General features: G+C 45.3%; 1 protein-coding gene across 5 annotated transcripts in view; it reads left to right on the top strand.

Annotated features, from left to right (window-relative positions):
• Nucleotides 1–27,295, top strand: part of EXOC6B (exocyst complex component 6B) — a 461,000-nt gene that overhangs the window by 305,355 nt on the left and 128,350 nt on the right. For all 5 annotated transcript variants that reach the window (XM_075931045.2, XM_075931047.2, XM_075931048.2 and 2 more), the window contains one exon: nucleotides 23,295–23,436. In XM_075931045.2, the coding sequence (XP_075787160.1) occupies nucleotides 23,295–23,436 (142 nt within the window). The remainder of the gene's footprint in view (nucleotides 1–23,294; nucleotides 23,437–27,295) is intronic.

The raw sequence follows: 27,295 nt of genomic DNA, 5'->3' as shown, positions 1-27,295 counted from the left end.
AATGAGTTCTCTTAATTGCATGTTTTCTTGTGTGCTCTCAGGACTTTGAGAAGTAATTGAAGCCACAGTGCCCTGTGCCATAAATCCTTTAAGCCAGCATGTTTGTGCTCATCTACCTATCACTTGTTTAGTTACACTGGCCGTGTTTGGCTTTGGGTTCACTTTATGGACTTCTTTTTTCCAAAACTACAGTGCTAGACCTTAAAAGTTTTGCAATAGAAAAACCAGACATGTGAGCGTTGGAATTGGCAATAGGAGGCCCACCTTCAAAGGTAAGGGGTTGAAACTGGCTTGCTGTTTCCTACACCAGAATTCCAGTACACCACTTCCAAAAGTGGAAGATAGTTGTTTTCCCTTTAGGCACAAATTTTAAGTGAAACAATAGACTTTGCAATGATACGCTTTTCTCTTATTTCATGCACTGGCCACGTTCAATCTCATAAGACTGCGCTTGTGAATGAGAAAACGAATGCTGATTAACACCATCTCTGCTTCAAAAGCTCTCTATCTGGCTACATGTAACTACAGGAGCAGTCCAATCTGCCTTAGAGGAAGGAGCAAGAACTTCAGCGTTTCCCAAAGTGTGGTCCACGGCCCAGTATTGGTCCTTAGAAAAAAAAATATCAGTGCTTAGAAAAATTATCGCACATGATCCTATTAATTTATGTGATGGGATATCAGTACCCCGCACTACTGAGTGCGGCAGCGCAGCCCTCTTGGGAGAGAGCCCGCCTCCGTGGCATCTCCGCCGGACATGCTCCTGGGCGGTGGGGCTAGATCTGGCGGGCGCTAGGACCCAGGGAAAAGGTTGTGCACCGTGAGCACTAACACAGAACACCCGGTGCCAGACACAGCCGGGGAAGCTGGCACCAGCTGATAAACAAGCTCGGATTGGGACCGGGGAGGGGGGGAGGCGGGTAGGGTGGAATGACCTGCTGGACAGGTAGAGCCAGCAGCACAATTTATTTGCATAGTCATCATTTGATTAATGAATATGCAAATAAATGTTACCGGTCCTCCAAAAGCTTGTGAATGGGTTTACTGGTCCCCAGAATCAAAAAGATTGGGAACCACTGTTTTAAAGCATTGCTACAGAAAATATTAGTTTGTGCTCTTAATTTATTCTTTTCAACAATAATCTGAGTGTTCAAATGCTAAAATAGTTATCACTATAGAAAAGACTATAATTCTTTATGGAGTAATGTGTGTGTATAGCATTTTTAAAAGTCTATTCCCAAGAGGTCTTACACTTCATATTAGCTATGAGAGGCGGAGCATAGCTCTTAAGTGCATATCTACACTAGGAACCTATTTTGAAACAAAATCAATTTAGTAACTCCAGATTTAACAAAAGCGAAATAGCGCGTCCACACTACAGGGAAATCTCAAAATTAGTCCATTAATGTGGACGCGCTACCTCAACTTAGAGCTCCAGGAAGCACTGGAGAGTAATGAGTTTGAATGATTCCTGGGGAGTTGTGATTTCGAAATAGCGGCACTGGCGCATCCACACAACCGCTATTGCAAAATAACTCTCTTGAAATGGGCGTTATTCCTCGAGAAAAGCAGGAGTACAGACTTCAAAAGAAGCGGCCCATTTTTTCGAAATAACGGGCTTGGTAGTGTGGACTCTCCGCTTATGAGTTGGACCTAAGGGGAGGATGGTCCTTCTAAGCTGTGTGACAGCCCAGCTTCAACAGCCACCCCCAGTCAGACAGCTCCATGCACGGAGCCTTGAACTTCTGATCGGAGCCGGGCTGATTAATAACTTGTGAAGCCGTGGGGCACAGCAGCTTAGAGGGAACAACACTGTAAGGGGGGTTATTTCGAAATAAAGCCCTAGTGTAGACCAGGACTAAGTGGCTTTAGCGTGATTCTCAAGCTTAGAAGGGTCTTGGTCATTTTCTTTTATTAAGTGGAGTGAACTGAGCTAAATACCTTCACCTCCGCACTCTTTCCACTGTAACTTTTGCATGTTTGAATTTAGTCCTTTTTTCTTATAAAACCATGAGTCTTAATGCTATGTGCCTATCATATTATTAACAGGCCCTTTATAACCTGTTCTCCTAGTTCTGCTTAGAAAGGAAATTTTGTCAAGTGGGATTTGATGGTTCATAGGGCAAAATCTCTGCCAATTGCGGTAATAAAGGTGACGTTTAAAAAAAAAAAAAAACCCAATCCTAAGTTGAGCACTCTGAGTATACATTAGGGGAAAAATCTGCTTAATCCGTTTTGTTTCCAGTATGGCAGCTGCTTTGTGTTTAATGGAAAAATCTGCTTTTTTCGAATGGAAAGAATACTACTCCCAAAGCAAATATGGAACAAAATAAAAGTCACAAAAGAGCATCATGAAAATGTCATCTGTTTTTCTCGTTCCGGTTTTGGAATGGTGCTCCTTGATGATTGTTGGGCAGTGAGGGTGTCTCTAGCTAAATGTAAATGTATACATCTAGGAACAAAGAATATAGGGCATCCAGGCTGGGGGCTATCTCCTGGGAAGTAGTAACTGAAAATAATTTGGGGGCCATGCTGTATAATCAGCTGAACATGAGCTTCCAGTTTGAGGCTGTAGCCAGAAAGTCTTGAATTTATAAGCAGGAGAATCTTGCGCAAGGGTGGAGAGAATATTTTACCTCTCTAGTCGGCATTGGTGTGACCACTGCTGGAATCCTGTGTCCAGTGCTGGCTTCCAGAATGCAAAAAAGTTGTTGGTAAATTGGGGAGAGTTCAAAAGACCCATGGAAGTGATTATAAGATGAGAAAACTTGCCTTATAAACTCAGGAGCTCAATCTATTTAGCTTGACAAAGAGAAGGTTAATGTTACAGGTTAAGATTTGATTACAGTTCGTAAGTATCAACACGGGGAACAGGTATCAGAGGGGTAGACATGTTAGTCTGAATCTGCATGAACAACAACAAGGCCTGTGGCACCTTATAGACTAACAGATTTATTGGCGTATAAGCTTTTGCAGGCAAAGACCCGCTTCGTCATACGAAGCGGGTCTTTGCCCGCAAAAGCTTATATGCCAATAAATCTGTTAGTCTATAAGGTGCCACAGGACTAACATGGGGAACAAAAATTTGATAGAGGATTCTTCAGTTCAGCTGAGAAAGGAGTAACATGCTTTGAAGATAGAAAAATGGTTTGAAGATAGAACAAAAGCAATTCAATCTGGAAATCAGGTGTATACAATGAGAGTAATCACCCTGTTCCCACTGGCACCCTGCCCTCTGCTACAGAATCCTGTCCCCTGCCCCCCATCCCCGGCACCCTGGCCCCTCTCCCCTGCCTCCCACTGGCACCCTGCCCCCTGGGGTCTTGGGGGAAGGATGAGGCAGTAGATCTTGGATTGTTCTGACATTTAAATAAGTGATTTTGGATGTAAAAAGGTTGGCAACCACTGATTTAGATAGCAGGTAAAGAAGAGGAGACATGACAGAGGAGCATCAAATAATTAATGACCTAGAGAAGGTTGTTTGGGAGCGTCCATTCATCATTTTTATGATACAAGAAGAAAGGGACATAATTGACAATGAATGGTAGAAAATTTCAAACTGATACAGGAAATATATATTTTTACAGATTGCATCATTAATCAGTGGAATTTGTAGTCACAAGTTCTCATTGAAGCTAAGACAGAGATGGGCAATAATTTTTGACAGGAGGCCTCTCCAAGAATTTGGAAAGTGGTTGAGGGCCACACTCTTCCATGATATTAATGGAGGTGATGCGGATCTAGAATGGAGGTTGGGTGCAGAAGGGAGCTTGGGGTGGGGGAGGGAATTTGGGTGAAGGAGGCAGTTGTGACCTGGGGCACTGGACTGAGGTGCAGGGGGTTGGATTGTGACCTATGGAAGGGAATTGGGGTATAGGAAGAGATGCAGGATTTTGGGTTGCGAGCTATGGTAGGAGGGGACTGTGATCTGGGGCAGGGGATTGGGGTGCTGGATTTGAGAGGGGGTATGCATGCAGGAAGGGGGCAGAAGAATTGGGTATGTAGAGTAGGGGGGAAGATGGTTGGGGAAGGGAGGGGCTCGGGTGCAGAGGCAGGGTCTGGCTAGGAGACTTACCAGCCAGCAGCCTGTTCCTGTATCAGCCTCTCTGCCTGCTCCACCCCTTTTCAGGCTGCAGCCATGTGCTCTGTGAATAACTATGAGCCCCTTGTGCTTCGTGGTTGCCTGTTATTGAAACAGGCAGCTCTCATTGGTCAGTTTCTGGCCAGAAGCCAGCCAGTGGGATTGTGTTGGGGGTGAGAGCAGCTCCTAAAGCGCCCGCCCCCTCATCCGCCCTCTGCCCCGGACTCAGTTTTTTAAGTGAAACAGCCCTGCAGCTGTGTTTGAGTGGCCTGCGGGGGCTCCCCACAGTGTCCGCAGGTCAGATCCAGTGCTATGGCGGACTGGATGCAGCCCGTGGGCCATATTTTACCCAGGCCTGAGCTAAGAGTTTAGTAGGATTAACAAAGAAAGGTTAGACGTTCTCATTCATGAAACCATCTACAATTAGATTATCTTGGATAAAAGTGTAAGGCATATGGTCCCCTTGTCTTTCTAGGCAATAAGACAATCACTTAGCAACACAGATAAGGAAAAAAAGCATTATTGCAGAATTATCCTCTCTGAAGTTCTTTTCATTTCTGCACAAGAGATTCATGCTATACAGTGTGTTCTATAAAATCCACATACTTAAAATATTTTGTCATAGTTTTGTGTGAAAGACCCTATGGTGTGTTAAATGTTGCAACTTTTTGGAATTAAGCAGTTGCTCTGTATATTTGAATAGGTACACTTAATGGGTTCGAAACTTTAAGTTAGTATCCAAATACTGACCTGGTTGCTCAGAAAAATATCTGTGCCTAAGCCCCTATTTACAGATTAACACATAGGCTGTGTCTAGACTGGCAAGTTTTTCTGCAAAATCATCTGCTTTTGTGGAAAAACTTGCCAGCTGTCTACACTGGCCACTTGAATTTCTGCAAAAGCACTGACGATCTCATGTAAGATTGTCAGTGCTTTTGCGGAAATACTATGCTGCTCCCGTTCGGGCAAAAGTCTTTTTCCGAAAAACTTTTGCGCAAAAGGGCCAATGTAGACAGCAGAGATTTGTTTTCTGCAAAAAAGCCCTGATCATGAAAATGGCGATCGGGACTTTTTTGCGGAAAAGCGCATCTAGATTGGCCACAGACGCTTTTCCGCAAAAAGCATCCTGCCAATCTAGACATGCTTTTCCAGAAATGCTTTTAACGGAAAAGTTTTCCGTTAAAAGCATTTCCAGAAAATCATGCCAGTGTAGACGTAGCCATAATGCTTACAAAAAACCTGTTCTTTGGTCAGTGATTATATTCCAAGTGTCAGATGGGTAGCCACGTTAGTCTGTATCCGTAAAAACAATGAGGAGTCCTTTGGCACCTTAAAGACAAACAGTTATATTTGGGCATCAGCTTTCATGAGCAAAAACCCACTTCATCAGATGCATGGAGTGAAAATTGCAGAGACAGGTATAAATATACTATCACACGAAAAGTGGAGGACCACTGCCAATGAGACAATTCACTCAAGAGTAGGTGTGGCCCACTCCCAACATGAGGTACCTCCCTTCTCTTTGGGAACTGTGTTTTTGAAACTGTAGAGTAGACCAGTGGCTTCCAAACTTGATTGGTTCACAAACCACCCTCCTAAAAACAAAAAAAATCATTGTCCCGCAGTGTTCCCTCGTTTCCATCTGTGAGCGGACTGAGTTTTGTCTTGTGCCCCAATATTGACGTCACGTGCGCTGGTTTGGATGTGTGCCACAAAAAACTGGATCATTAGCAAGGTGCATGACCCTGCACCCACCCACCCTGAAAACCATGCTGCTTGCTGGCTCCTGCCCCAAACACACACTGTGCATGCCCCCTGCCTGTGCCCCCATCAGGTCACACACAGCAGCTGGTGCCTGTTAGGGCTGGCTAATAGCCCACACACCCCCTATAGTTGTGCCCAGCCTTGCAACTTGCCTCTCTCCCCTTCCCCCCATATGCCACCAATATATATGCCAGGGCCATGCTATATGCTCCCAAATGCAAGCAGCCAGTACCTGGGCCTAGGGCCTACAGCCCAAGCGCTGCTCCCCAGAGACCTGTGTCCAACCCCTCACCTTGCCACCACCCCCAGCATTTACCTGCGCCCTGTTCCTCCCACGGTCCCAGACAGCCGGTGCCTTTGCCCCCTACACTGCTAGCTTCTGGGCCAGCCCCCTGCTGTCCTTGGCCCCACTGCCTCCTCCACTGGTACTCACTCTGGTTCCTGTCCCGCTGCTCTTCCGTCTGGGTTCTCATGCGGTGGCTCTGGCCCCAGCTGCCAGAGCAGCCCCTGCCGCCCGCCACGCAGGTCGCAGCTCCGCTGGCCCTGGCTGCTGGAGCAGCTGCCCGCTGCCTGCCACATGGCTTGCACTTCTGTGTAGGAAGTGGGCGGGGTGCCCATGCAAGCGTGCAGCTTTGAGGGAGCTCTTCTGTCCAGTGAAGTAATGAAACTCCAGAGTGCTTTGTGGGTCAACACCAATGGCTGGAAGCAGCGTCCCCATCCAGCCCTCTTTTGTCTCTGATCGTATCTGCCATGGCCTGTCATAGGGAGAAAGGAGGCCTCTTAGGACCACGCCAGTCTTTGAAGGTGAAGATTACAGCACAAGGTACTAGCTTGTTAGGAGGAATTGGGGGTTTACAGATGTTAGTAAATCGTGTGTTGTGATCGGCTACAGGAATTTCACTGCTTTCGAAGCAGAATTGTTGACATTTTCTTGCCCCTTTAAGGAGGTAAGCACACTATCATATATAGCCATGTATAACCAAACCCCAGTTCAGTTGTGTCCCACCGCTAATATTTTGTTACTGATTAATTGTTGCTCATTGGCTACTGGGCTGCCTTTCAAGTAGAAGAACTCGTCCAAGGCTTTACTCTTAAAATAAGCTGGTACTTTATACAAGCACTTTTCTTGGCTCAATTACTAACCAGTCAAAACCAGTTAATTTTGAGCTGCCGTGATTGTGGAAATCTTTACCCAACCAATGGGACTCGCCTCCCTCGCATTTCAAATCCGTGGTGTGTTGCCTTCAGGGTCCATGATTGACACAGAAGTTTTTATGCTTGTTAACGGGGTTAGGTGTGCATCTGAGGAACCCTTCCCCTGTGGTGAAGTAGGTGGCGGCAGCATGCGCGTTGATTGCATGCTAAGATTAATGGGTATTTATTTTAACAGCCGTTCAGTTTCAGTAGCTTTTAATGAGTCCTCTGATAGCAAGTTCCTTAATTAACAAGACAGCCTTTCGGCTTCCCCTTCTCTAATTGTTAACATATTGGCCATTTTCAAACAAATAAGCCACCGTGAACAATACCAACATTCTGTAGTTGCCAGTTGACCTTCCTCATGGTGGCCATTCTGTCCCTTGGGTTCTGAAGGGTTTAATCTACCACCCAAGGATGAAATACAAATGAAATTAGATGATTTCATGCCTGATTTCCTGAAACATGATTGACTCATCAGGGATTTGCAGGCTATGTAGGAGGTAGCCAGTGAATTGCCCTCTTGAAGGTTTGCCTGGTCTCACGCTAACCCCGGCAATATCGGAACGCTGTGCAGTGTGAAGCTACTGAGGGAGTTCTCTTCTGGGATTCTGGGAGGCATCAACAGGTGTGTTTTGAGCAAAACGCGAGAAGTCATTCTTGCGCTCTACTCTGCACTGGTTAGGCCTTAGTTGGAGAATTGTCTGGGCACCACATTTCAAGAAAGATGTGGAGAAATTGGAGAAAGTCCGGAGAAAAGCAACAAAAATGATTAAAGGTCTAGAAAACATGACCTATGAGGCAAGGCTGCAAGAACTGGGCTTGTTTTGTTTGGAAAAGAGAAGACTGAGAGGGGACAGAATAGTAGTTTTCAAGTATCTAAAAGGGTGTCACAGGGAGGAGGGGCGAAATTGTTCTCCTTGGCCTCTGATCATAGGACAAGAAGCAATGGGTTTAAACTACAGCAAGAGAAATTTAGGTTGGACATTAGGCAAAATTTCCTGCCTGTCAGGGTGGCTAAACATTGGAATAAATTGGCCAGGGAGGTTGTGGAATCTCCATCACTGGAGATATTTATAAGAGCAGGTTAGACAGACATCTATCAGGGATGATGAAGACCGTGATTGGCCCTGTTGTAAGGGCAGGGGACTGGACTTGATGGCCTCTTGAGGTCCCTTCCAGTTCTGGTGTTCTAGGATTCTATAATTCTTGCACCTGCTCTTTTGGTACACTTCCAGTTGGCCATAGTGGGTGTGACATACTTGGCTAGGAGGGAGGACTGTGAAGAGTTGTTTTCCCTTGAGGAGATATATTGATCTTGACCACAGAAGTGAAACAATATCTGTGAAACATGCATTGAAAGTGTCTGCATTTAGGGATGTGTATTGAGCTGTTCATTGTAAAATGAGAAGAAAACTCCAGAGTTTAAAAATCGAATCCCATGAACCCCACTCCAGTGGTGTATTTGGGGGGTGGACCAGTGCTTTATTTAGGGACCTGATCGCTTAGTAACTGAGTTGTGCCAAGCATTGAAATCAAAAGGGGCAAACCGGCAGACATTCAGGCGTCTCCAGGCTTGTAGTCTCTAAACTTTCTCCTATGACTCTAATTCCGTGTCCCAAATCCAGTTAATTTTTTATGAAGTTTCTAAAGGTTTGAATAAACAATTGATACAGTAGAGGTTTTCCTGGAAAACTTTCTTAATATATTAGTCCCCTCGGCTTTCTCTCAAGTCATTGAATAACTTATTATAACTTTGATCTAGATTTTTTTTTCCTGTATCCTTCATTCAAAGAGCTCATGGTCTTGTTTATACTTAATCTCCCCCACCCCCACACCTTCTTTGTCTCTTAAGAGATTGTTCTTGGCTTTGCAGTGTTGGAGAATTTGGGATTGTGAAATTCTACCTGCCAACACTGAGGCTGATTGGACAGCTACCCTTGCAAGGACAATATGGGTCAGAGCCTGCTCTTGTTTAAACCTATGTAGCCACGCTGCCACCAGGAAAGGTGATGTGAGTTCCCCAACTGGGATGTCCACGTAAAAATATTAAACGTTGGTCTGACCTGCCCGTCTGGATATGGGGACAAGTTGTGGCTTCCTGTGAAATCGGGCAGCATCACCGCTGAGTTATCCAGAAGCAGAGATGTAGTTTGTCTGCTGGACTGGAGGCATCCCATTTAAAGTGTCCTATACTCATGCAAAGCACTCCCCCCCCCATTGCACATGCACTGGCATGAATGCAGCATGTGCTGTTGCTGCAGTCTAGCAGAGTACTTGTGGGAGGACTGGTGAAGGCCACGGCAGTCAGTGTAACCGTTTCCCCTCTAGAAACTGAAACGTGATTGAGTATGTGACATATGCCTGCTGACCACATACCTGGATGGAATCATAAAATACTAGAACTGGAAGGGACCTCAGGAGGTCAAATCCAGTCCCCTGCCCTCACGGCAGGACCAAGCACCATCTAGACCATCCCTGACAGGTCTGTCCAACCTGCTTTTCAATATCTCCAGTGATGGAGATTTCACAATCTCCCTAGGCAATTGATTCCCGTGTTTAACCATCCTGATAGGCAGGAAGTTTTTCCCAATGTCCAACCTAAACCTCCCATGCTGCAATGTCAGCCCATTGCTTCTTGTCCTATCCTCAGATGCCAAGGAGAAGAAATTTCTCCCCTTCCTTCCTGTGACACCCTTTTAGATACCTGAAACCCACTATGATGTCCCCTCTCGGTCTTCTCTTTTCCAAACAAAACAAACCCAATTCCTTCAGTCTTCCCTCGTAGCGCATGTATTCTAGACCTTGAATCATTTTTGTTGCTCTTCTCTGGACCCTCTCCAAATTCTCTAAAATTTCTTGAAATGTGGTGCCCAGAACTGGACACACTGCTCCAATTGAGGCCTAATCAACAAAGAGTAGAGCAGAAGAATGACTTCTCATGTCTTAAAACACTTCTTTAGACGCCTTTGGAGAGGAAGAAGGGAATTTTTTCTCCGGCTAAACATATTTTTCTGAGCACATAGAAATTCTGTGAAATAAGCGACTTATGTTAGATGGTATAATAGATGTAGAAAAACAGCCTTAGAAGTGTCTGGGATAGACACATTTAGCGCAGCTAATGCCCCACATCAAACTGAATGCATTCCAAACACCATCATGAGTATCCCGTATCATTTACATTGTGCCTATATGTGGCTAAGAGGAATTTTTACATAATGGGATTAAAAAACCGCAAGGATTTTGGAAGGGGTATTAACCTCCATACTTCAGGGCATGAGCCAGACTATGATTAATTTGGCTTTGGAAACAAGCTTCCATTGTGGTCACATTATTTGATAACTTCAGGGCTTTCTTTCATCTTCTTGCATCATGCTGGCCACCGTCAGAGAAAATTGAGCACAGTTCTGATCCAACATCAGGATTCCTACATCCCTACTCAGTAGTTGCAGAGTGTGTCCAATTACTGGAATTGGAACTTGGCTTATTAGTCTTAACATAGGGACAATATTCTTGAAAAGGGTGGCGAAGAGTTTTTTTTATTTTGCATCTTCAGAGAAAGATAGCGGCCACACAAAGATTAATGGGACCTTTTTCTAGTGGAAAAAGTCTTCACGCAGTAAGTATCTTAACCTATGTATGAGGCTAGGACCTAACCACATAAACCACCACATCAGAAGCTCATACAGCACTTCCACCGATGTGATCTATGCCATCAAGTGCCATCAATGCCCCACTGCCATGTATATTGGCCAAACTGGACAGTATCTGTGACATGGGATTAATGGACACACATCAGATATTCGAAAAGGCAGCGCACAAAAAAATGTTGGGGAACTTTTTAACTTGCCCGGGCTCTTGTTAATGGATCTCAGAGTGACTGTACTCTTACAAAGCAATTTCAAAACCAGCTGGAGAGAAGCTGCGGAACTTGCTTTCATTTGCAGATCTGATCCCTTTAATAAAGGTCTGAACAAAGACATGAACTGGATGGGCTGCTACATTCAACATCCTAATGACCCCAGTAGCTAAATATTGGGCACTTACCACCTACTCTATTAGCCTCATTTAGCATGGACATGCTTATTAACAAGATTTTTATTTCCTTCTCTTTCCCACCCTTCTTTTTCTGCTATTTATTTGTACCCACGGACTCCTTGCTCCATTCATCTGAAGTGGGTTGTGCCCATGAAAGCTCATGATTACCATCTACATTTTTGGTAGTCTCTAAGGTTCTGCAGGGCCATTTGTTTAAGTTTTTTCTACGCTTATTAGCAATTTATCAACAGGATATACGTACCAAGCATCTAATGTTCACCTCTCCCAGTATAACAGATAGATGTCTGCTGGTGGCCAGGCAGGGTTGGATTTTTTGCTGAGGGACACCAGTTACTGCCACGGTAGAGTTGTCAAGGGTATAAGAATTCTGTCAGCTTTCGTCTTGAGCGGTGTCCTCGATTTCAATGAGCTTCTCTTTTGACCCTCATTGTAGAAGTGGCACTTCTAAAATCCAGGATTCTCTGGTCCGGCATGGCCTTGTATGTACCAGGATCAGAGAGCCCCAGCTGAAGAGGGGACGGGTCCCATGAGGTGGTGTGTGGCTCAGTTGGGCTGTGAGAGCGGAGCCAGGAGCCCACGTGTGGTTCAGTTGAGCTGTGGAAGGAGAGGGGAGCAGGGAGGCACGTGGCTCAGCTGGACTGTGGGAGAGGGTGTGTGGTTTGGCTGGGCTATGGGGGAGCACCAGGAGGTGGCATGCAGCTCAGCTGGGCTGGGGAGAGGCTGGGAGCTGGTGCATGGTTCAGGTTGGCTGTGGGGAAGCCAGCAAATGGGGAGTGGGGTGGCTGAAATGACAACTTGTTCTCTGGCAACAGCAAAACCTTACAGTTTCTACTTATCGGCAATAGCTACTTTTAACAAGAAACTCTGACATCCACAGACAGTAAGAAACTTGCAGAAACTCAAGGTTAGCCTGTCATGACTGTGATTTTACTGTATTTGTCTGTTAGTAATGCTGCTACTGGTGTTTTCTGTTTACCTCAGCCAAGGCCAAATTATTCTGGCGCTCTAGTTTTTGTTTCCAACTCATGGTAGCTGAACATACAAGATGGCTGTGGGTTATGCAAAATCTGTACACAAAGTGCCTGCGAGTCATGTCCTGTCCAGGCCTCTTAACACTTGGAGAATGGATTCAGTGCTGATTCACAAAGAAAAGAACCATCCATATACAGAACTACCACCAAAGATGCTTCCTAAATAACCCTAGGTGATAGGCTAGCCGTAGACGGTGGCATGGCCATGATATTGCTGACAAGATGAGCTTCATGATGAAATTCTTGATGAATGTCCCAGGGTAGTTCATGTCACCACCTTCGGTCTTCAAACTAGCTTTCAAACATTGGAAGATGATCTTTCATTGCATTCAGAACAGAATACCATCTCATGGACTTTAAATGTTTCTCGAATTCAAGACACTTAGGTGCCATTCCCAGCTCTCCCTGTGACTTTTAATACATAGCTTTGGGCTCTTCTCTGTGCATTGGTTACCCCATCTCTAAAATGGAGATGGCAGCTCTTCTCCATATAGAACTTTGAGCCTTACCGCAAGAGCTGAGTCTTATACTACTGACTTCAGTGGCAGTTGGTTCTGGCCTGGCGGGTACAAAGTATTAGCATTTGTGTTTCTCATTTAAGAATAATGCTCGTAACACCTGATTTCCTTATAAAGCAGAGCGAGTGAACACATTACATTTTTTTAGAATGATCTTATTTTTTAAAGTTGGCACCAATGTCCAGCTTCCTTCTGTCTGTCCTTTCTGACAGCTTTATTTATATCTGTCATTTAAAGCTAGAATGAAATTGCTAGCAAATACAGTTGAGTTGCCAGTGCGTAATAAAACCCAAGTGACTGTTCTCAAAAATGAAGAAAAAGAGCAATGAAATAGTTGTGTGATTACCACAATGTTTGGCAATGAGAAATCGATGTTTAAATCACTGTGTCAAAATGGTGCAAGTACACAATAAAATGTAAAAGCCTTTGGCTTTACCTGACATCACAGTTCCCATGCTTCATGTTAATTTTAATAAAGTTGTTTGTTTTGAGGTAAGGCATTGGGAACGGCAATAAACAGTAGAAGATGTAGAGTGTTTTCTCCATCTTACAAGAAGGAACATCTCCACCGCAGAAAATGAACGAACCCTAACTGGTTATCGCTTGCAAGATCTATTAAGACAACACTGAATAATTTTTAAAATAGATTCTTCTGAAACTACCACGAAAGCAGGCATTAAAATCTACCGGCCTGTCCTTACTACTCTGTGATGAATATAACGCTCAATCTTTTACTCCGTCATCAGAAAAAAAACAAATTCTGTCCCCATTTGGAAAGGTGAGTACAATTTTAGAAAGCTGCCATAAATCTGTAGCTGTTCTGTAAGTAGTTCATTAAATTTGTGTTCAATTTTTAGCTACAGTTTTTTATTAAAGTATATATTTAATATTCTTGCTTCTTCATATGTTAAATGTGGACTGATGATAATGCTTAGATGAGTTCATTGTCCAATCATCTAAAAACTGTACCTAAAAATTACACACAAATTTCGAAAACTTTCCTCTACAAGAACTTTGGCTGTCCTTTGAGCAAAGCACAACAGTTTTTGCACAATATCCAGCAGTGCTGCAAACCAGTTTAAGGCTGGAAATAAAGTAAGATATTGCATACAACTGAAAATGATGGTGGTATCCTAGTAAGAAGATAAGTGCCACAAAGTGTTTAATGACCATAAGTGGTCAGGTCATCCATTTGTCGTCTTTGAAATCTTAGAATCATAGAGCTGGAAGGCCCCTTGAGAGATCTAGTCCAGTCGCCTCCCCTCACTGCAGGACCAGCCACCAGCTAGACCAGTGTTTCTCAACCAGTGGTACAAGTATCCTTAGGGGTACTCGAGAGAAGTTGGGGGGAAGGAGGTATGTCAACACAACTGAAATTTGGAGAGAACTGAATTTTTGTTTTAAGTTTTACAGCGCTTTCTTATTTTTGTACTTTTTACACTCAAATTTCATCGCCCACCCGGCTAAGATTAAGTTGTTCAAACAAATATGTTGCAATGATAGAAGACAATTGTGTGTATCTGAAAACTGGAGGTACTTAATTTTTTTTTTAAAGGGGTCCTTTGTTTAAAAAAAAAAAAAAAAAAAGGCTGAGGAACACTGAGCTAGATCATCTTTGGTAGGTATCTATCTGCTCTTAAATATCTCCAGTGATGGAATTTCCATAGCCTCCCTAGGCAATTTATTCCAGTGTTTAACCACCCTGACAGTTAGGAAGTTTTTCCTAATGTCCAACCTAAACCTCCCTTGCTGCAATTTAAGCCCATTGCTTCTTGTCCTGTCCTCAGATGCCAAGGAGAACAGTGTTTCTCTCTCCTCCTAACAACACCCTTTTAGGTATTTGAACACTGCTATTATGTCCCCTCTGTCTTTTCTCTTCAAAATAAACAAGCCCAATTCTTTCAGATTTCCCTCATAGGTCATGTTTTCTAGACTCAATCATTTTTGTTGCTCTTCTCTGGACCTTCTCCAAATCTTTCTTGAAATGTGGTGCCAAGAACTGGACACAATACTCCAACTGAGGCCTAATCAGCGCGGACTAGAGAGAAAGAATGACTTCTCGTGCGCTGGAGGTGAAAATGTGCATCTCCAGCAACACAGAACTCCTTAATGTTATTCCAGGGCTTTGGTTCAATTCTGAATCCCAAGGTGGATTATTGCCTATACCGTTTCCTTTACCATCTTGAACCTGCTTAGTTTGTGAGTTCTGCAGTTTAAGCACAAGTGAGCATGAGAGGAAGGTATTAGTTTGTGTGGGTTAAAGAAAACAGCATCATTGTAAAACAGTTCATATCCATAGATACCACTATTTCAAAAATGAATTTGGCCTTCCCATTGACCTCACAAGATCATATTATGTTTCTCTGGCTTCTTCTCAATCATACTGAGATTTACGGAAATACTTAGTCATCTACAGTAATACATCCTTTGTTATTTCTCAGCTATACTACAGCAATGTTATCTGCCTGGGCATGAAACCCTAAGCATTTGGGGAATTCCAGCTACTACAAAAAATAGCAGCATCATTTCAAGGCAGCACAGGCCCGTGCAAGTATATTGGAGCTACCTTCCACTCCATGCTAGCTTCTCAGAGAATATAGTGTCAGTTTGCAGGCCTTAGGTCTTATCTTCAGGCATGCAGGGCATCTTTAAAAGTCACCTGACGCTCCAGAGTGAGGACAGTAGTCAGCACCACAGCGGAACTGATTACCGCAGAGGTCAAATTTGTCTCTGCAGTTGCCAGCTCTCTTAGGTGTTGGTCCAGCTCTCTGGAATGAAGGACCGCTGCATCTAACAGCTACCACCAACCTCATCATTAGTTACCCCAAGTGCAAGGTGCATTTTTTGATCTCTTTGTTAATAGCACAGGAAATATATAATATCTTAATTTTTAAAAACTATCCACCCGGTTTCCTCTGAGAGAAGAAGAAAGGAAAATGCATTAGATTGAGACGATGGGATGTGATAAATGTGTACGGGAAAGGGAACTTATTGCCCTACCTCATTGCTTTGGTCTCGGAAGTTTGCGTAGCCATTAGCATTGACCATAGTGTACTGAGCGGTGAAATCCTCCCATCAAAACACCACACCCAGGTCTATCTTCTGGCGAAATGGCCTTTCAGCCGTAGACTCTTAGTTAACCCTCTAGGGGAGGCATTCCACGCGCCCTTTTTTAAAAGCACTGGGTGGATTGCTTCCAATATTTCCTGTTACCTGGTATTTCGGCCAGATGACCTCCCTGGCCCTGGCAATCGTCTGTAAGGAAAACTTGGTTTCTAACCCGCTCTAAATTTCTATCAGTTTACTTTTTCTTCAGCCTCTATCAGTCCATTTCCTTGTGATTATTTTCCTTTAGACATAATTCATCAGAGGCAGCTGGTATTCAAACTGACAAACAGATCTCTGGTTTTCCTGTTGAAAGAACAAAGCCTTTTCATATCTTGGGAGCTGAAGAGTAGCTGGAGAACCTGTGAACAAAGGCGGAAGGAACTGGGCGTGTTTAGTTTGGGAATGAGGAGATGAAGGAGGGGCGTGATAGCAATCTTTAAATATTTGAAAGGCTGCCATAAAAAGATGGAGAAACATTGTTCTTTCATGCCACAGAGGATCGGGCAAGAGGCATTCGGTTAAAACAACTGCATAGAAGATTTAGCTTAAATTTCAGGAAAAAACTTCCTTAACTGTAAGAGGAAGAAGACAGTGGAACAGATGTCTAGGTAGGTCATGGAAGTTTCTTCGCTGAAGGTTTTCAAAAGGAGGCTGGCACCATCTGTCTCGGGATGGCTCACACACGGCAGATCCTCCATCTTGCCTGGGGTTAGACTAGATGACTCTTGTGGTCTCTTCTAACCCTATGAATCTATGATTCTTTTTTGTTGCCACCTCATGGATGTTTATATATAATGAGAGAATCCTAGTGTTGGAAGAGACCACAAGAGAGCTTCTAATCCAGCCCTCTGCCCCAAGCAGGACCAACCCCAACTAAATCATCCCAGCCTGGGCTTTGTCAAGCCAAGACATCTAGGGATGGAGATTCCACCCCTCTCTAGGGAACCCAGCCTGGTGCTTCCCCATCCTGTAATGAAATATTTTTACTAATATCCAACCTAGAACCCCCCCCCCCCAATACAGCTTGATACCGTTGCTCCTCGTTCTGCCATCTGCCACCACTGAGAACAGGCTCTCTCCATCCTCTTTGGAACCCCCCTTCAGGGAGTTGAAGGTTGCTGTGAAATTCTCCCCACCCCACTCTTTTCCAGACTAAAGCCCAGTTTCCATGCACCTCTGACCCCTAATCATTTTTGATGCACTCCTCTGGACTGTCACCAACTTGTCCACATCCTTTCTGTACTGAGGGGCCCAAAAATGGATGCAACATTCCAGATGTGGCCTCACCAGTGCCAAATAGAGGGGAATAATAATTTCCCTCAGTCTGCTAGCACTGCTCCTACTAACACAGCCCAGTCTGCCGTTAGCCTTCTCAGCAACAAGGGCGCACTGTTGGCTCATATCCGGCTTCTTGTCTACAGCAATCCCCAGGTCCTTTTCTGAAGGACTGCCACTTAGCCAGTCAGTCCCTAGCCTATAGCAGAGCTTGGGATTCTTCTGAATGCAGGACTCTGTACTTATCCTTGTTTCTTTTGGCCCAATTCTCCAATGTATCTAGGTTGATGTATACCCTATCCCTACCTTCCAGTGTATTTACCTCTTCCCACAGCTTAGTGTCATCCATGAACTTGCTGAGGGTGCAACCCATCCTATCATCCAGATCATTAATGATGCTACTGAACAAAACTGGCCCCAGGAGTAACCCCTGGAGCACTACACTTGATACCAGCTGCCAACTAGACATTGGACCATTGACGAACCATCTAGCCAGCTTTCTATCCTCCTTATTGTCCATTCACCCAATCCATATTTCTTTAACTTGTTAGCAAGAATATTCTGGGAGAACATATCAATAGCTTTGCTATATCACATGCACCATTTTCTCCATATCCACAGAAGCAGTTATTTCATCATAGAAGGCAACCAGGTTGATCAGGCATGACTTGCTCTTGGTAAATTTGTGTTGACCATTTCTGATCACCTTCCTCTCCTACAAGTACTTCAAAATGAATTCCTTGAGGGACCTTGCATGGTTTTTCCTGGGACTGACATGAGGCTGAGTGGTCTTCCTTGGATTGTTCTTAGCTTTTGAAAAAACGGGGGCACTATATTTGCATTTTTCTGGTCATCTGGGATATCTCACGATCGCCTTGACTTTTCAGAGATGGCCAGTGGTTCTGGTTTTATTCCTCTTTTGGAATAAAAAACAATTCTTGTGCAAGCTTATAAACTCTTCTGTTAGTACAAATTATATTGTCAGTTACTCCACTGCAGCTCCACTAACATCAATCGGGTTGTAGAGGTGTACCCCTCGTCAAGATTTGGCTCATTCATTAGACAGAGAAGAATCTAGCTAACTCTCATAGCTGTTAACTAGCAGAATTTTGTAGACTTTTTGTTTTGGTTGAGGAAAATGAGTAACTGTGTGTGAAAATACACGTGAAGAGCATATCTGTTAATTAAAGGAATTACCCGTTTTACATATGCAATAGCCGTTTTTCAAGAGAACAGCATTTTAAATGATAGAGTTCAATATTTTGATGTTTTAGCTCAGATTATTAACATTGAAATCAGTTGAAAATGATGGCAGTCTCTGAACAATATGGTTTATTTAGTTTGTCAGATTATTAAAAAATTCATGTCATTTGCCTGGTAGGGCAAGAATTTCTCGGCAAGACCATTAAATACAATAAATGTACTGCTAGTATCACCTAGCTGATCTTTCCTGTCAAAGGTATTGGTACGGTCTTTCCTATGTGGAGATTGCAACTATTCTTTGCGAATGAAATTTAACTGGCAAGGCCTAAATAAAGTAAGTGTTAGAAATAATACTGTAAGATTTAAGAAGAATTTTCTCTTGATTTCCGACAGCAGCTAAAGCTAATAGCTATTTCGGTGTTAATAATAGACTAAAAAAAATCTCAAGAGGTTTTAGTAGTTGGTAAAAATTACCTTACAGCTTTACCATCCATTTAATAGTTTGTAAAAGTGCCCCAAAGCACTCCTGTTGCACAAATAACCATACTTTGCTTTTGTTCGGGGGCTCTTCATCTGTAATTTTCAAATCGCCTTACTACAAAAGAGAAAAGCATCACTCCTGTTTTGCCAATGTTGGAACAGGCGCAAGGAGGTGAAATGAACGTCGGGGACAGTATGTGTGGTCCAGAGGGTGCCATGAAAGACAATTCAGTAAGAAACAAGATCAGGGTAGAGACGTGCAGGTTAACTAGTTAACCAGTAAGAAACACCCGGTAAAGGTGATGCTTACTGGTTCCAGTTACCCAGAGGGGACTAGAGCAGCTCTCTGCCCACTATGGGCTGGGGGATACTCCACAGTCCCAAAGATCTGCCGTGGACAGAGTCTCTTCTGGGCATCTAGAGCTGCCCACGTCCATGATTGGCCCAGGGTGGGAGCCGTAGACAAAGGCTTCTCTGGTCGGGCTGGAACAGGCCCTGCCTGTAGTGGGGAGTGTGTGCTCCAGCTGGGCTTCAGCACTCCCTTCCCCCTTAATTGGTTAATCAATTAAACAGGATTTTACGTCGCTCTTCCGGTATTTACCCACGTCTACACTTTGTCGAATTTCAAAATAAACCCCTATTTCGAAAGCCCCCTTATTTCTCCTACAATGAGGTTTACAGGGGTCTTCTGAAATAGCGATTTATGTCGAAATTCGGCCTCGTGTAGACTCGGGTAACGCACCGGAAGAGCGTCTTCCAAAAAAAAAACCAACACTCGGAGAAAGTATGCAAATGTGCAGCACTATTTGTGTGTAGGCTTATCCTTAGGGTTTTTCTACACACAGAAGGTTGTATGCATGACTGTACCAGTATATTTATACTAAGCTATAAGCAATTAGCCTGATAAATTGCCATGCATTAAAAAAAGCTCTAAACCTCTCGCCCTGTTTCTTATTGAATCCTCCTTCGTTCCACCAAGAAACAGGGCAAGAGACGTAGGGCTGCTCTACGCAAGGAAGTACGCTGGTATCTCTCTGCCAGTGTGATCGCACTGTGCAATAAGCAATAACTCCAGTAAAGCTCTGGCAGTCAGGCCTGCCGACGGAGCAAAAGGGGCAGTTGGCCCTGGGCCCAGCAATTCTAAGGCCCTGGGCCCCTTTAATTGCTGCCGGAGTGCCACTCCCTGAGGTGCTGCAAGCTGATGGGGGTCCCAGTGCCATGACCTGGGCAATGCTGAGGTGCTGGCTGCCCATGGCCCCACCCCCTTCTGCCCACAGCCCCGCCCCTTCCAGAGACATGGAGCTGCCCTCCCTCTCCACCTTGCCCCAGGGCCTGCAACGGCTTTCAGCCCCACTGATGGTAGCATATCTCCCCAGGGGAGCATCTCCCTTGGGATCCAAAGAGCCCTTTTCTGTTTAGTTCGTCTCTTTGGAAATGGCTTAAGCAGAACCAAAAACCCCACCCTGAATCCTGAAGGAGGGCGCCTGTGTGGGGGTATACACTGGTACCGCTCTGCTGGTATAATTATGCAAGTAAATGTCTCCAAGCACATTAATCTGTTTTAATAATCTGTTAGAGTTCTTTGAAGGGGTTAACAAACATGCGGACAAGGGGGATCCAGTAGATATACTATACTTGGATTTTCAGAAAGCTTTTGACAAGGTCCCTCACCAAAGGCTCTTGTGTAAATTACATGGCCACGGGATAAGAGGGAAGGTCCTTTCTTGGATTGAGAACTGGTTAAAAGACAGGAAACAAAGGGTAGGAATAAATGGTAAATTTTCAGATTGGAGAGGGGTAACTAGTGGTGTCCCCCAAGGGTCAGTCCTGGGACCAATCCTTTTCAACTTATTCATAAATGATCTGGAGAAAGGGGTAAGCAGTGAGGTAGTAAAGTTTGCAGATGATACCAAACTGTTTAGGATAGTCAAGACAGAAGCAGACTGTGAGGGACTCCAAGAAGATCTCACCAAACTGAGTGATTGGGCAGCAAAATGGCAAATGAAATTTAATGTGGATAAGTGTAAAGTAATGCACATCGGGAAAAATAACCCAAACTATACATACAGTATGATGGGAGCTAATTTGGTTAAGACAAATCAGGAAAGATCTTGGAGTTATCGTGGACAGTTCTCTGAAAACTTCCACACAGAGTGCAGCGGTGGTCAAAAAGGCAAATAGGAAAGGGATAGAAAATAAGACCCAGAATATCTTACTGCCCCTGTATAAAACTATGGTACGCCCACATCTTGAATACTGTGTACAGATGTGGTCTCCTCACCTCAAAAAAGATATTTTGGCCTTGGAAAGGGTTCAGAAAAGGGCAACTAAAATGATTAGGGGTTTGGAACGGGTCCCATATGAGGAGAGGTTAAAGCGACTGGGACTTTTCCGTTTAGAAAAGAGGAGACTGAGGGGGGAGTATGATAGAGGTCTATAAAATCATGAGTGGTGTGGAGAGGGCTGATAAAGAAAAGGTTATTTATTAGTTCCCATAATAGAAGAACTAGAGGGACACCAAATGAAATTAATAGGGTAGCAGGTTTAAAACTAAATAAAAGAAAGTTCTTCTTCACACAGCGTGTAGTTAACCTGTGGAACTCCTTGCCAGAGGAGGCTGGGAAGGCTAGGACTATAATAGAGTTTAAAGAGAAGCTGGATTAAATTCATGGAGGTTAGGTCCATAAAAAGCTATTAGCCAGGGGATAGATAAAATGGTGTCCTTGGCCTCTGTTTAGTCAGAGGCTGGAGAAGGGATGGCAGGAGACAAATCACTTGATCATTGTCTTCGGTCCACCCTCTCTGGGGCACCTGGTGCTGGCCACTGTCGGTAGACAGGCTACTGGGCTAGAAGGACCTTTGGTGTGACCCAGTACGGCCATTCTTATGTTCTTATGTTATTACCGCAAACTGGGCAAGAGTTGTGGCTGACCCGAAAGCCCAGGAAATGGGCCACGTTTTATGGTTTGCGTTGAAATTGTGTATGTGACCCAGAGGAATAATTCCAAAGTAATGTGAGGAAAATACTGATGCCGGGGCCACCTTTATCGGAGTGGTCTTGGCTACTTGTATTTGCCGTCCTTTGTGGGTTTTATGCTGGCGTTCAAGAAGTTATCGGTGCAGGTTTTAAAATGTCTCCACAGAGCACTTGGCTTCGCTTTATTGCACAGCAGCTGGCCTCACATCATAATGGCTGAGATGCTTTTCCTCCCTGTAGGCATCACCACTTAATTAATCACTGATGAATTGGGTAGGGTTTAAGGGGAGCAGAATGTTGATAATCACATTCCCTAGGATGCAACAAGACAGGAGGTGCAGCCGACTGCCTCACATTCCCCCCGGGGAGTGATTCTATCAGTATAACCACAGCTATTTCAATTACTTTGTTCCTTCAGCGACATTTTCTTCAGCTCACGCCTTGTTTGTGTCTGCAAGGAACCTAGATAGCATCAGAAGAAGGTTGAAGAGCTCTAAGCTTGCTAGAGACAGGCTTTCGTATTGCCTTTACAATCACAGCTATATAGACTCTCAGAGGGTCGCCGTGTTAGTAACTTTAAGAACAGTGAGTAGTCCAGTGGCACCTTAGAGACTAACAAAAATATATAGTATCGTGAGCTTTCGTGGATAAGACCCACTTCATCAGATGAGTTGGAATGAAAAATCACAGAATCTAAATCAGTATACCAGCAGAAAAGAACCTGACAATTGTGGGAGCCGTGTTAATGAAGCTAATTTAGTGGCCTGGATACTACTATATAGAGTGCGACTGGGTAGCTTATCTCCACTCATCCAAACTGGAGCTAGAGACCCATGCTGGCCTTGGTGCATATAATAATATTTATTCTGCACATGGATGGAAAAATTCTGCATGTAGATGGAAAAAACGAGAGGGAACATTAGCCATTGCTAAATATTTTTGAAGATCCCACTGTGCATATCTTCTGAAAGTGGTTCATTTGTTGACTTGAGTCTGCAGTACTCTTGAATACCATTAATGCTGTTGTGTTTGGCCTAGGAACTAAGTAAATTCTGTGAAGTGTGTGGTTTGAATGCAAGAGGATGTGCAACATAAATGTATATTGCAACTTGTACCCATTACCTGTTGGGCAATGCTTTGGTATTCTTCTTAGCTTATGCGAGAGTGACTCTGATGACACATGACCAGCATTCACGGTCATGTGGGTTGATTGAATTTGGTCCACTGGTTGGGTCATCAGCCACCTGGGCCCAGGCTGGGTACAGGCAGGAGGTCAACGTGATCCATGCTTGGTACAGAGAGGCGCTGAACACACGAAATGTGATGGTCTTAAACGTTGAGGGCTCTGAGCTGCACTTGGGGGCTTTTCGGCCATGCAGGATCTAGCCCGGCTCGAACGTCTTCAAAATTATTTCAAAGGAATCTTTTTAACGAGGATCATTCCAATAAGGCTTCCTATGTCTGGGAACCATACAGATTCCTTCTGCCAGCGGGGACTCGTCAGTGTGGGTGGAATGTACAAGGCTTATTGTTTTAACAGGGGAATAGGCTGGTCCCACGGGGATATTTTGCATCATTTCCTTAACGATTTCCCTTTTATTTTCCAGGGAAAGGTGGCTCAGACTGCATGTATGTCTGCATGCAAACACTTATCCACCTCACTGATGCAGCTGCTGCTGGAGGCTGAAGTGAGGCAGCTTACACTGGGGGCCTTAAAGCAGTTCAACCTGGATGTAGAGGAGTGTGAACGTAAGGCACAAAATCCTTCCCTTTATCCTGCTGTTCTCTGTGTAGTCGTGGGGCCCTGGCGTTCCCGCTAGGTCCGTGGTGGTGTGTGGGTTGCTCTCGAAGCTCTCCTAAAAGGGGCGACAGCTAATCCTAGCTCCCAGTTTTAGTCTGTTTTGCAGTCGCATTTTCCAGACCAGAGAGACAGTCCCAGCCTCTCTGGAGCACACATTTAAAAAAGATGGGTGGCTGGAATGGAGAAAGGCCGTACGAAGGGATCAGGCTATGAGAGGTATTGATTGAAAATATGCTATTGAGGCAACTTCCGTCCTGGAGTGTCCCACATTATAAACACGCTTCTTGGCCTGACCTTTACAGTCTTTGTTTTTCACAGTCTCACTTTCTATTTGATTGTCTAAAGTACAGCCACTTGCTTGACTACACTTGAGGCTTGTCTTTAGGAATGTGTAAGAGAACAAATACACCAAAATGTCAGATGTTGTTTTCCGAGACAAAGCGGCAGAGGAAGGAGAGAGTTCATACTTTACCATTCCTTCTAGGAAGCTCTTCCCAGTGTTCAGTTTGCCTGAAACCAAAATATGCCTGTTAAACTTGCTGGCTACGTCTAGACTGGCATGATTTTCCGCAAGTGCTTTTAATGGAAAAGTTTTTCCGTTAAAAGCATTTGCAGAAAAGAGCGTCTAGATTGGCACGGACATTTTCCGCAAAAGTACTTTTTGCGGAAAAGCGTCCGTGCCAGTCTAGCCATGGTTTTGCGCAAGAACGCCCCAATCGCCATTTTTGCAATCGTGGCTTTTTTGCGCAAAACAAGCATTTGCGCGAGAGGGCTTTTGCGGAAATTCAAGCGGCCAGTCTAGATGCAGCTGCTGTGTTTATAGTGTAGTAGCTTGCACCCATAGCACTGTGATGCACTGTGTGAAGAGCGCACTGTGTATGTCACACGCAACTGAACCCACCAATCAGCTTTTTATTTGGTTTTCTTGTATAACCTTTGCTTCTTCCTTAGAGCTCCTTTAAATTCTGCATTTCATGTATAGGCTGCCCCTCTGTAAACTGCAACTCTCTGGTCTGGCAACCTCCATGGTCCGGAAGGACCGTGGATATTCTGGAATCAGAGAGTCCAGGCATGCTGCAGAGGGTGAGAGGCTGGGAGCATGGGATCATGCAGTGAGGGGGGGAGGGTGCAGCTAGGCTGGGCTGGGTTGGCGGGGGGAAAGACCCAGGAAGTCCAGCAAGTCCAGCATGGAGCTCAGCAGGGGGGAGAACAGAACCGGTGTACGGCTTAGCTGGGCTGCGGGGGTAGGGAGCCAACGTGCTACTCAGCTCGGATGTGGGAGGAGCCAGGAAGCCCACTGAGGGCGGGGGGGCAGGAAAGGGGGTGGGACTGGAAGCAGGGGGACCAGAAATGACTTCTGGCAAAATCCCTCATCTGGGACCATTCGGGTCCTGAGGGTGCCAGATCCAGGAGGTCCAACCTGTACCAGTTGGACTATTGAGGTACATCCCAACCTACCCTAGGACACGCTATTTAGTAATCTCGCTTCTACAGGGTTTTGTATTTGCCAGTGCCACTGCTGACTTAGCTGTGCAGTGGGTATTACTAAGGGGGAAAGTTGTGAACATAACTGCCCAGCTGCTGCGTGTGTTACAGTAACAATGTGGTATGTGCGATGCCCAATGTCTGAGAGTCTGTAATGCTGAAATGCTGGCTGTTCCCTCTGGGCGGCCCGTGCTGCATGGGGAGTGCGGGGCCCAAACGGCTGCCTGCTCCTCTCACAGCAGCCCAGCTGAGCGGCGCAGAAGTCAGCCGAGGGCCACGGCGGGAGGCGAAGGGGGGTGGTGCGGTGATGAGCGGCGTGACAGTGGATCCAGGCCCCGCCCCCTGGCCATGAACGTCACCGCCCCACCCCTCTTCACCTCCTGCTGTGGCGCTCGGCTGACTTCTGTGCTGCTCAGCCAGGCTGCCGCGTGGGAGCAAGTGCCGCAAGCGACCATTTGGGCTCCACGCTCCCCATGCAGCACGGGGAGTGCGGAGCCCAAATGGCCGTTTCAGCTCCGTGGTCCCCTGAGTGAGAGGCAGGAGGGGGAGGAGAAGAGAAAGAGAGACAGAGAGAGAGGGGTGGGGGGGGGGCAGTAGGAAGAGGAGAGAGAGAGAGAAAGAGAGAGACCGGAGGCTTAGGAGAGAAGATGGACATGGAGGAGAAACCTGAAAATCCCATCTTCTGATGGGTTAATTGGCTAGTATGTATATATTTGCCTACCAATTTGCATTTAATACTGTTATTTAAAGGACAGCTATCTCACTATTCTTTAATGTCATTCACCTGGCAGGACAAGAATTTCTCTGAAAGACAAGCTGTGGAAACCCAATTTCTTGGAGTGTTTAGGACAAGACTAGGCAAAGCTCTAGAAAATATGCACTGGCAAGGAGAAAGGCTAATCACCTGATAGGTCTTTCTTATTTCTAGGCTATTTGAATCACTGAAATATGGGGGGGGGGGGGAGGGTGTTTCTGAAGTTGTTGTTTTAACTGTTTATTAGCCTATGCAGAGCAGGGATGTTAAATTTAGATTAATTAAATAATCGAATAGTTGATGGATTTTCTATGGACTATTTGATTAGTCGATATGGGTACCTCTGCCTTTGAACTGTAGCAAGAGCCCTACCAGGATGTCCCCCGCTGACCCCGCACTCCCTGTGGGGCTTCTGCTTTTGAAACGTACAAGAGCCTAGTAGGGCTCTTGTATATTTCAAAAGCAAAATCACAGTAGAACCAGTGCCAGCGGAGACGGATTCAGTCCCTCCTCGCGCTGTTTCCACTGTGCCTCTACCTCCTGCTCACGGAGACGGTACTGAGGGGAACCAGCTTATAAGCCAGCTCCCTCCAGCACCAGCTCCTGGCCCCCCCCGCTGCGTCTGATAGAGGGGAAGTGACTAGTCAACTGTCCGATAAGCTTATGTGTATCAGATAGTCGACTAGTCACTTACATCCCTAATGCAGAGGAAATTTACATTTGTATCAAGCACTGTATTGACTGCAGAAGTAGATCACTTGATGTTTTCACAAATGCCCTGGGGATGTAATGACAGACATGACATGGTATGGAGTTGAAAGCTGGCATAGAAATGCTCAACTCGGAGGCAGTAACTTTCTCCTAAAACACCCCAGTGACTTTTAAAATGTCTTCCTGCTGCAGCTGCAGAAGATTTGGGATGGGGTTTCAGGTCTTGTGTTTGGATGCTATAACTGAACAATTGCTTGATTTTTATCATCATGAAATTTCAACAAAAAATTAGTTTGTACAATGTATATTCGTAAATGATTTGAAAACATCCTCATTTAACTTGGAAAAAGTGTCTACTGAGCATATGCACAGTAGTCGAACTCTGCAATAAAGGAAACATTGCTTCTGCACTGCATTTTACAGGCAGTCCCTGAGTTATGTCGTATCCGTAGTTACGAATGGGGCTTTTCTCGCCCGTGTCCTCCGCAGCTTTGCCCCCCAAGCAGACCAGGGAGACGCGGAGCAAAGCCTCGGAGGACGCGGGCAGTGGGACCGCCCAGATGCGCCGTGGTCCCGCTGCCCGCGTCCTCCACGGCTTTGATCCGCGTCTCCCTGAGCTTTGCCCCCCAAGCAGACCAGGGAGACGCGGAGCAAAGCCTCGGAGGACGCGGGCAGTGGGACCGCCCAGATGCGCCGTGGTCCCGCTGCCCGCGTCCTCCACGGCTTTGCTCCGCGTCTCCCTGGTCTGCTGGGGGAGGGGGTAGGGCAGCAGACCAGGGAGATGCGGAGCAAAGCCGTGGAGGATGCGGGTGGGACCGCGGCGCGTCTCGGCGGTCCTGCCGCCCACGTCTCCCTGG

Source organism: Pelodiscus sinensis, chromosome 4 (assembly GCF_052426305.1).
Source record: "Pelodiscus sinensis isolate ZL-2025 chromosome 4, ASM5242630v1, whole genome shotgun sequence".
In the NCBI taxonomy this organism is placed as follows: Eukaryota; Metazoa; Chordata; order Testudines; family Trionychidae; genus Pelodiscus; species Pelodiscus sinensis.
This window is presented reverse-complemented; position numbering and strand designations above follow the sequence as displayed.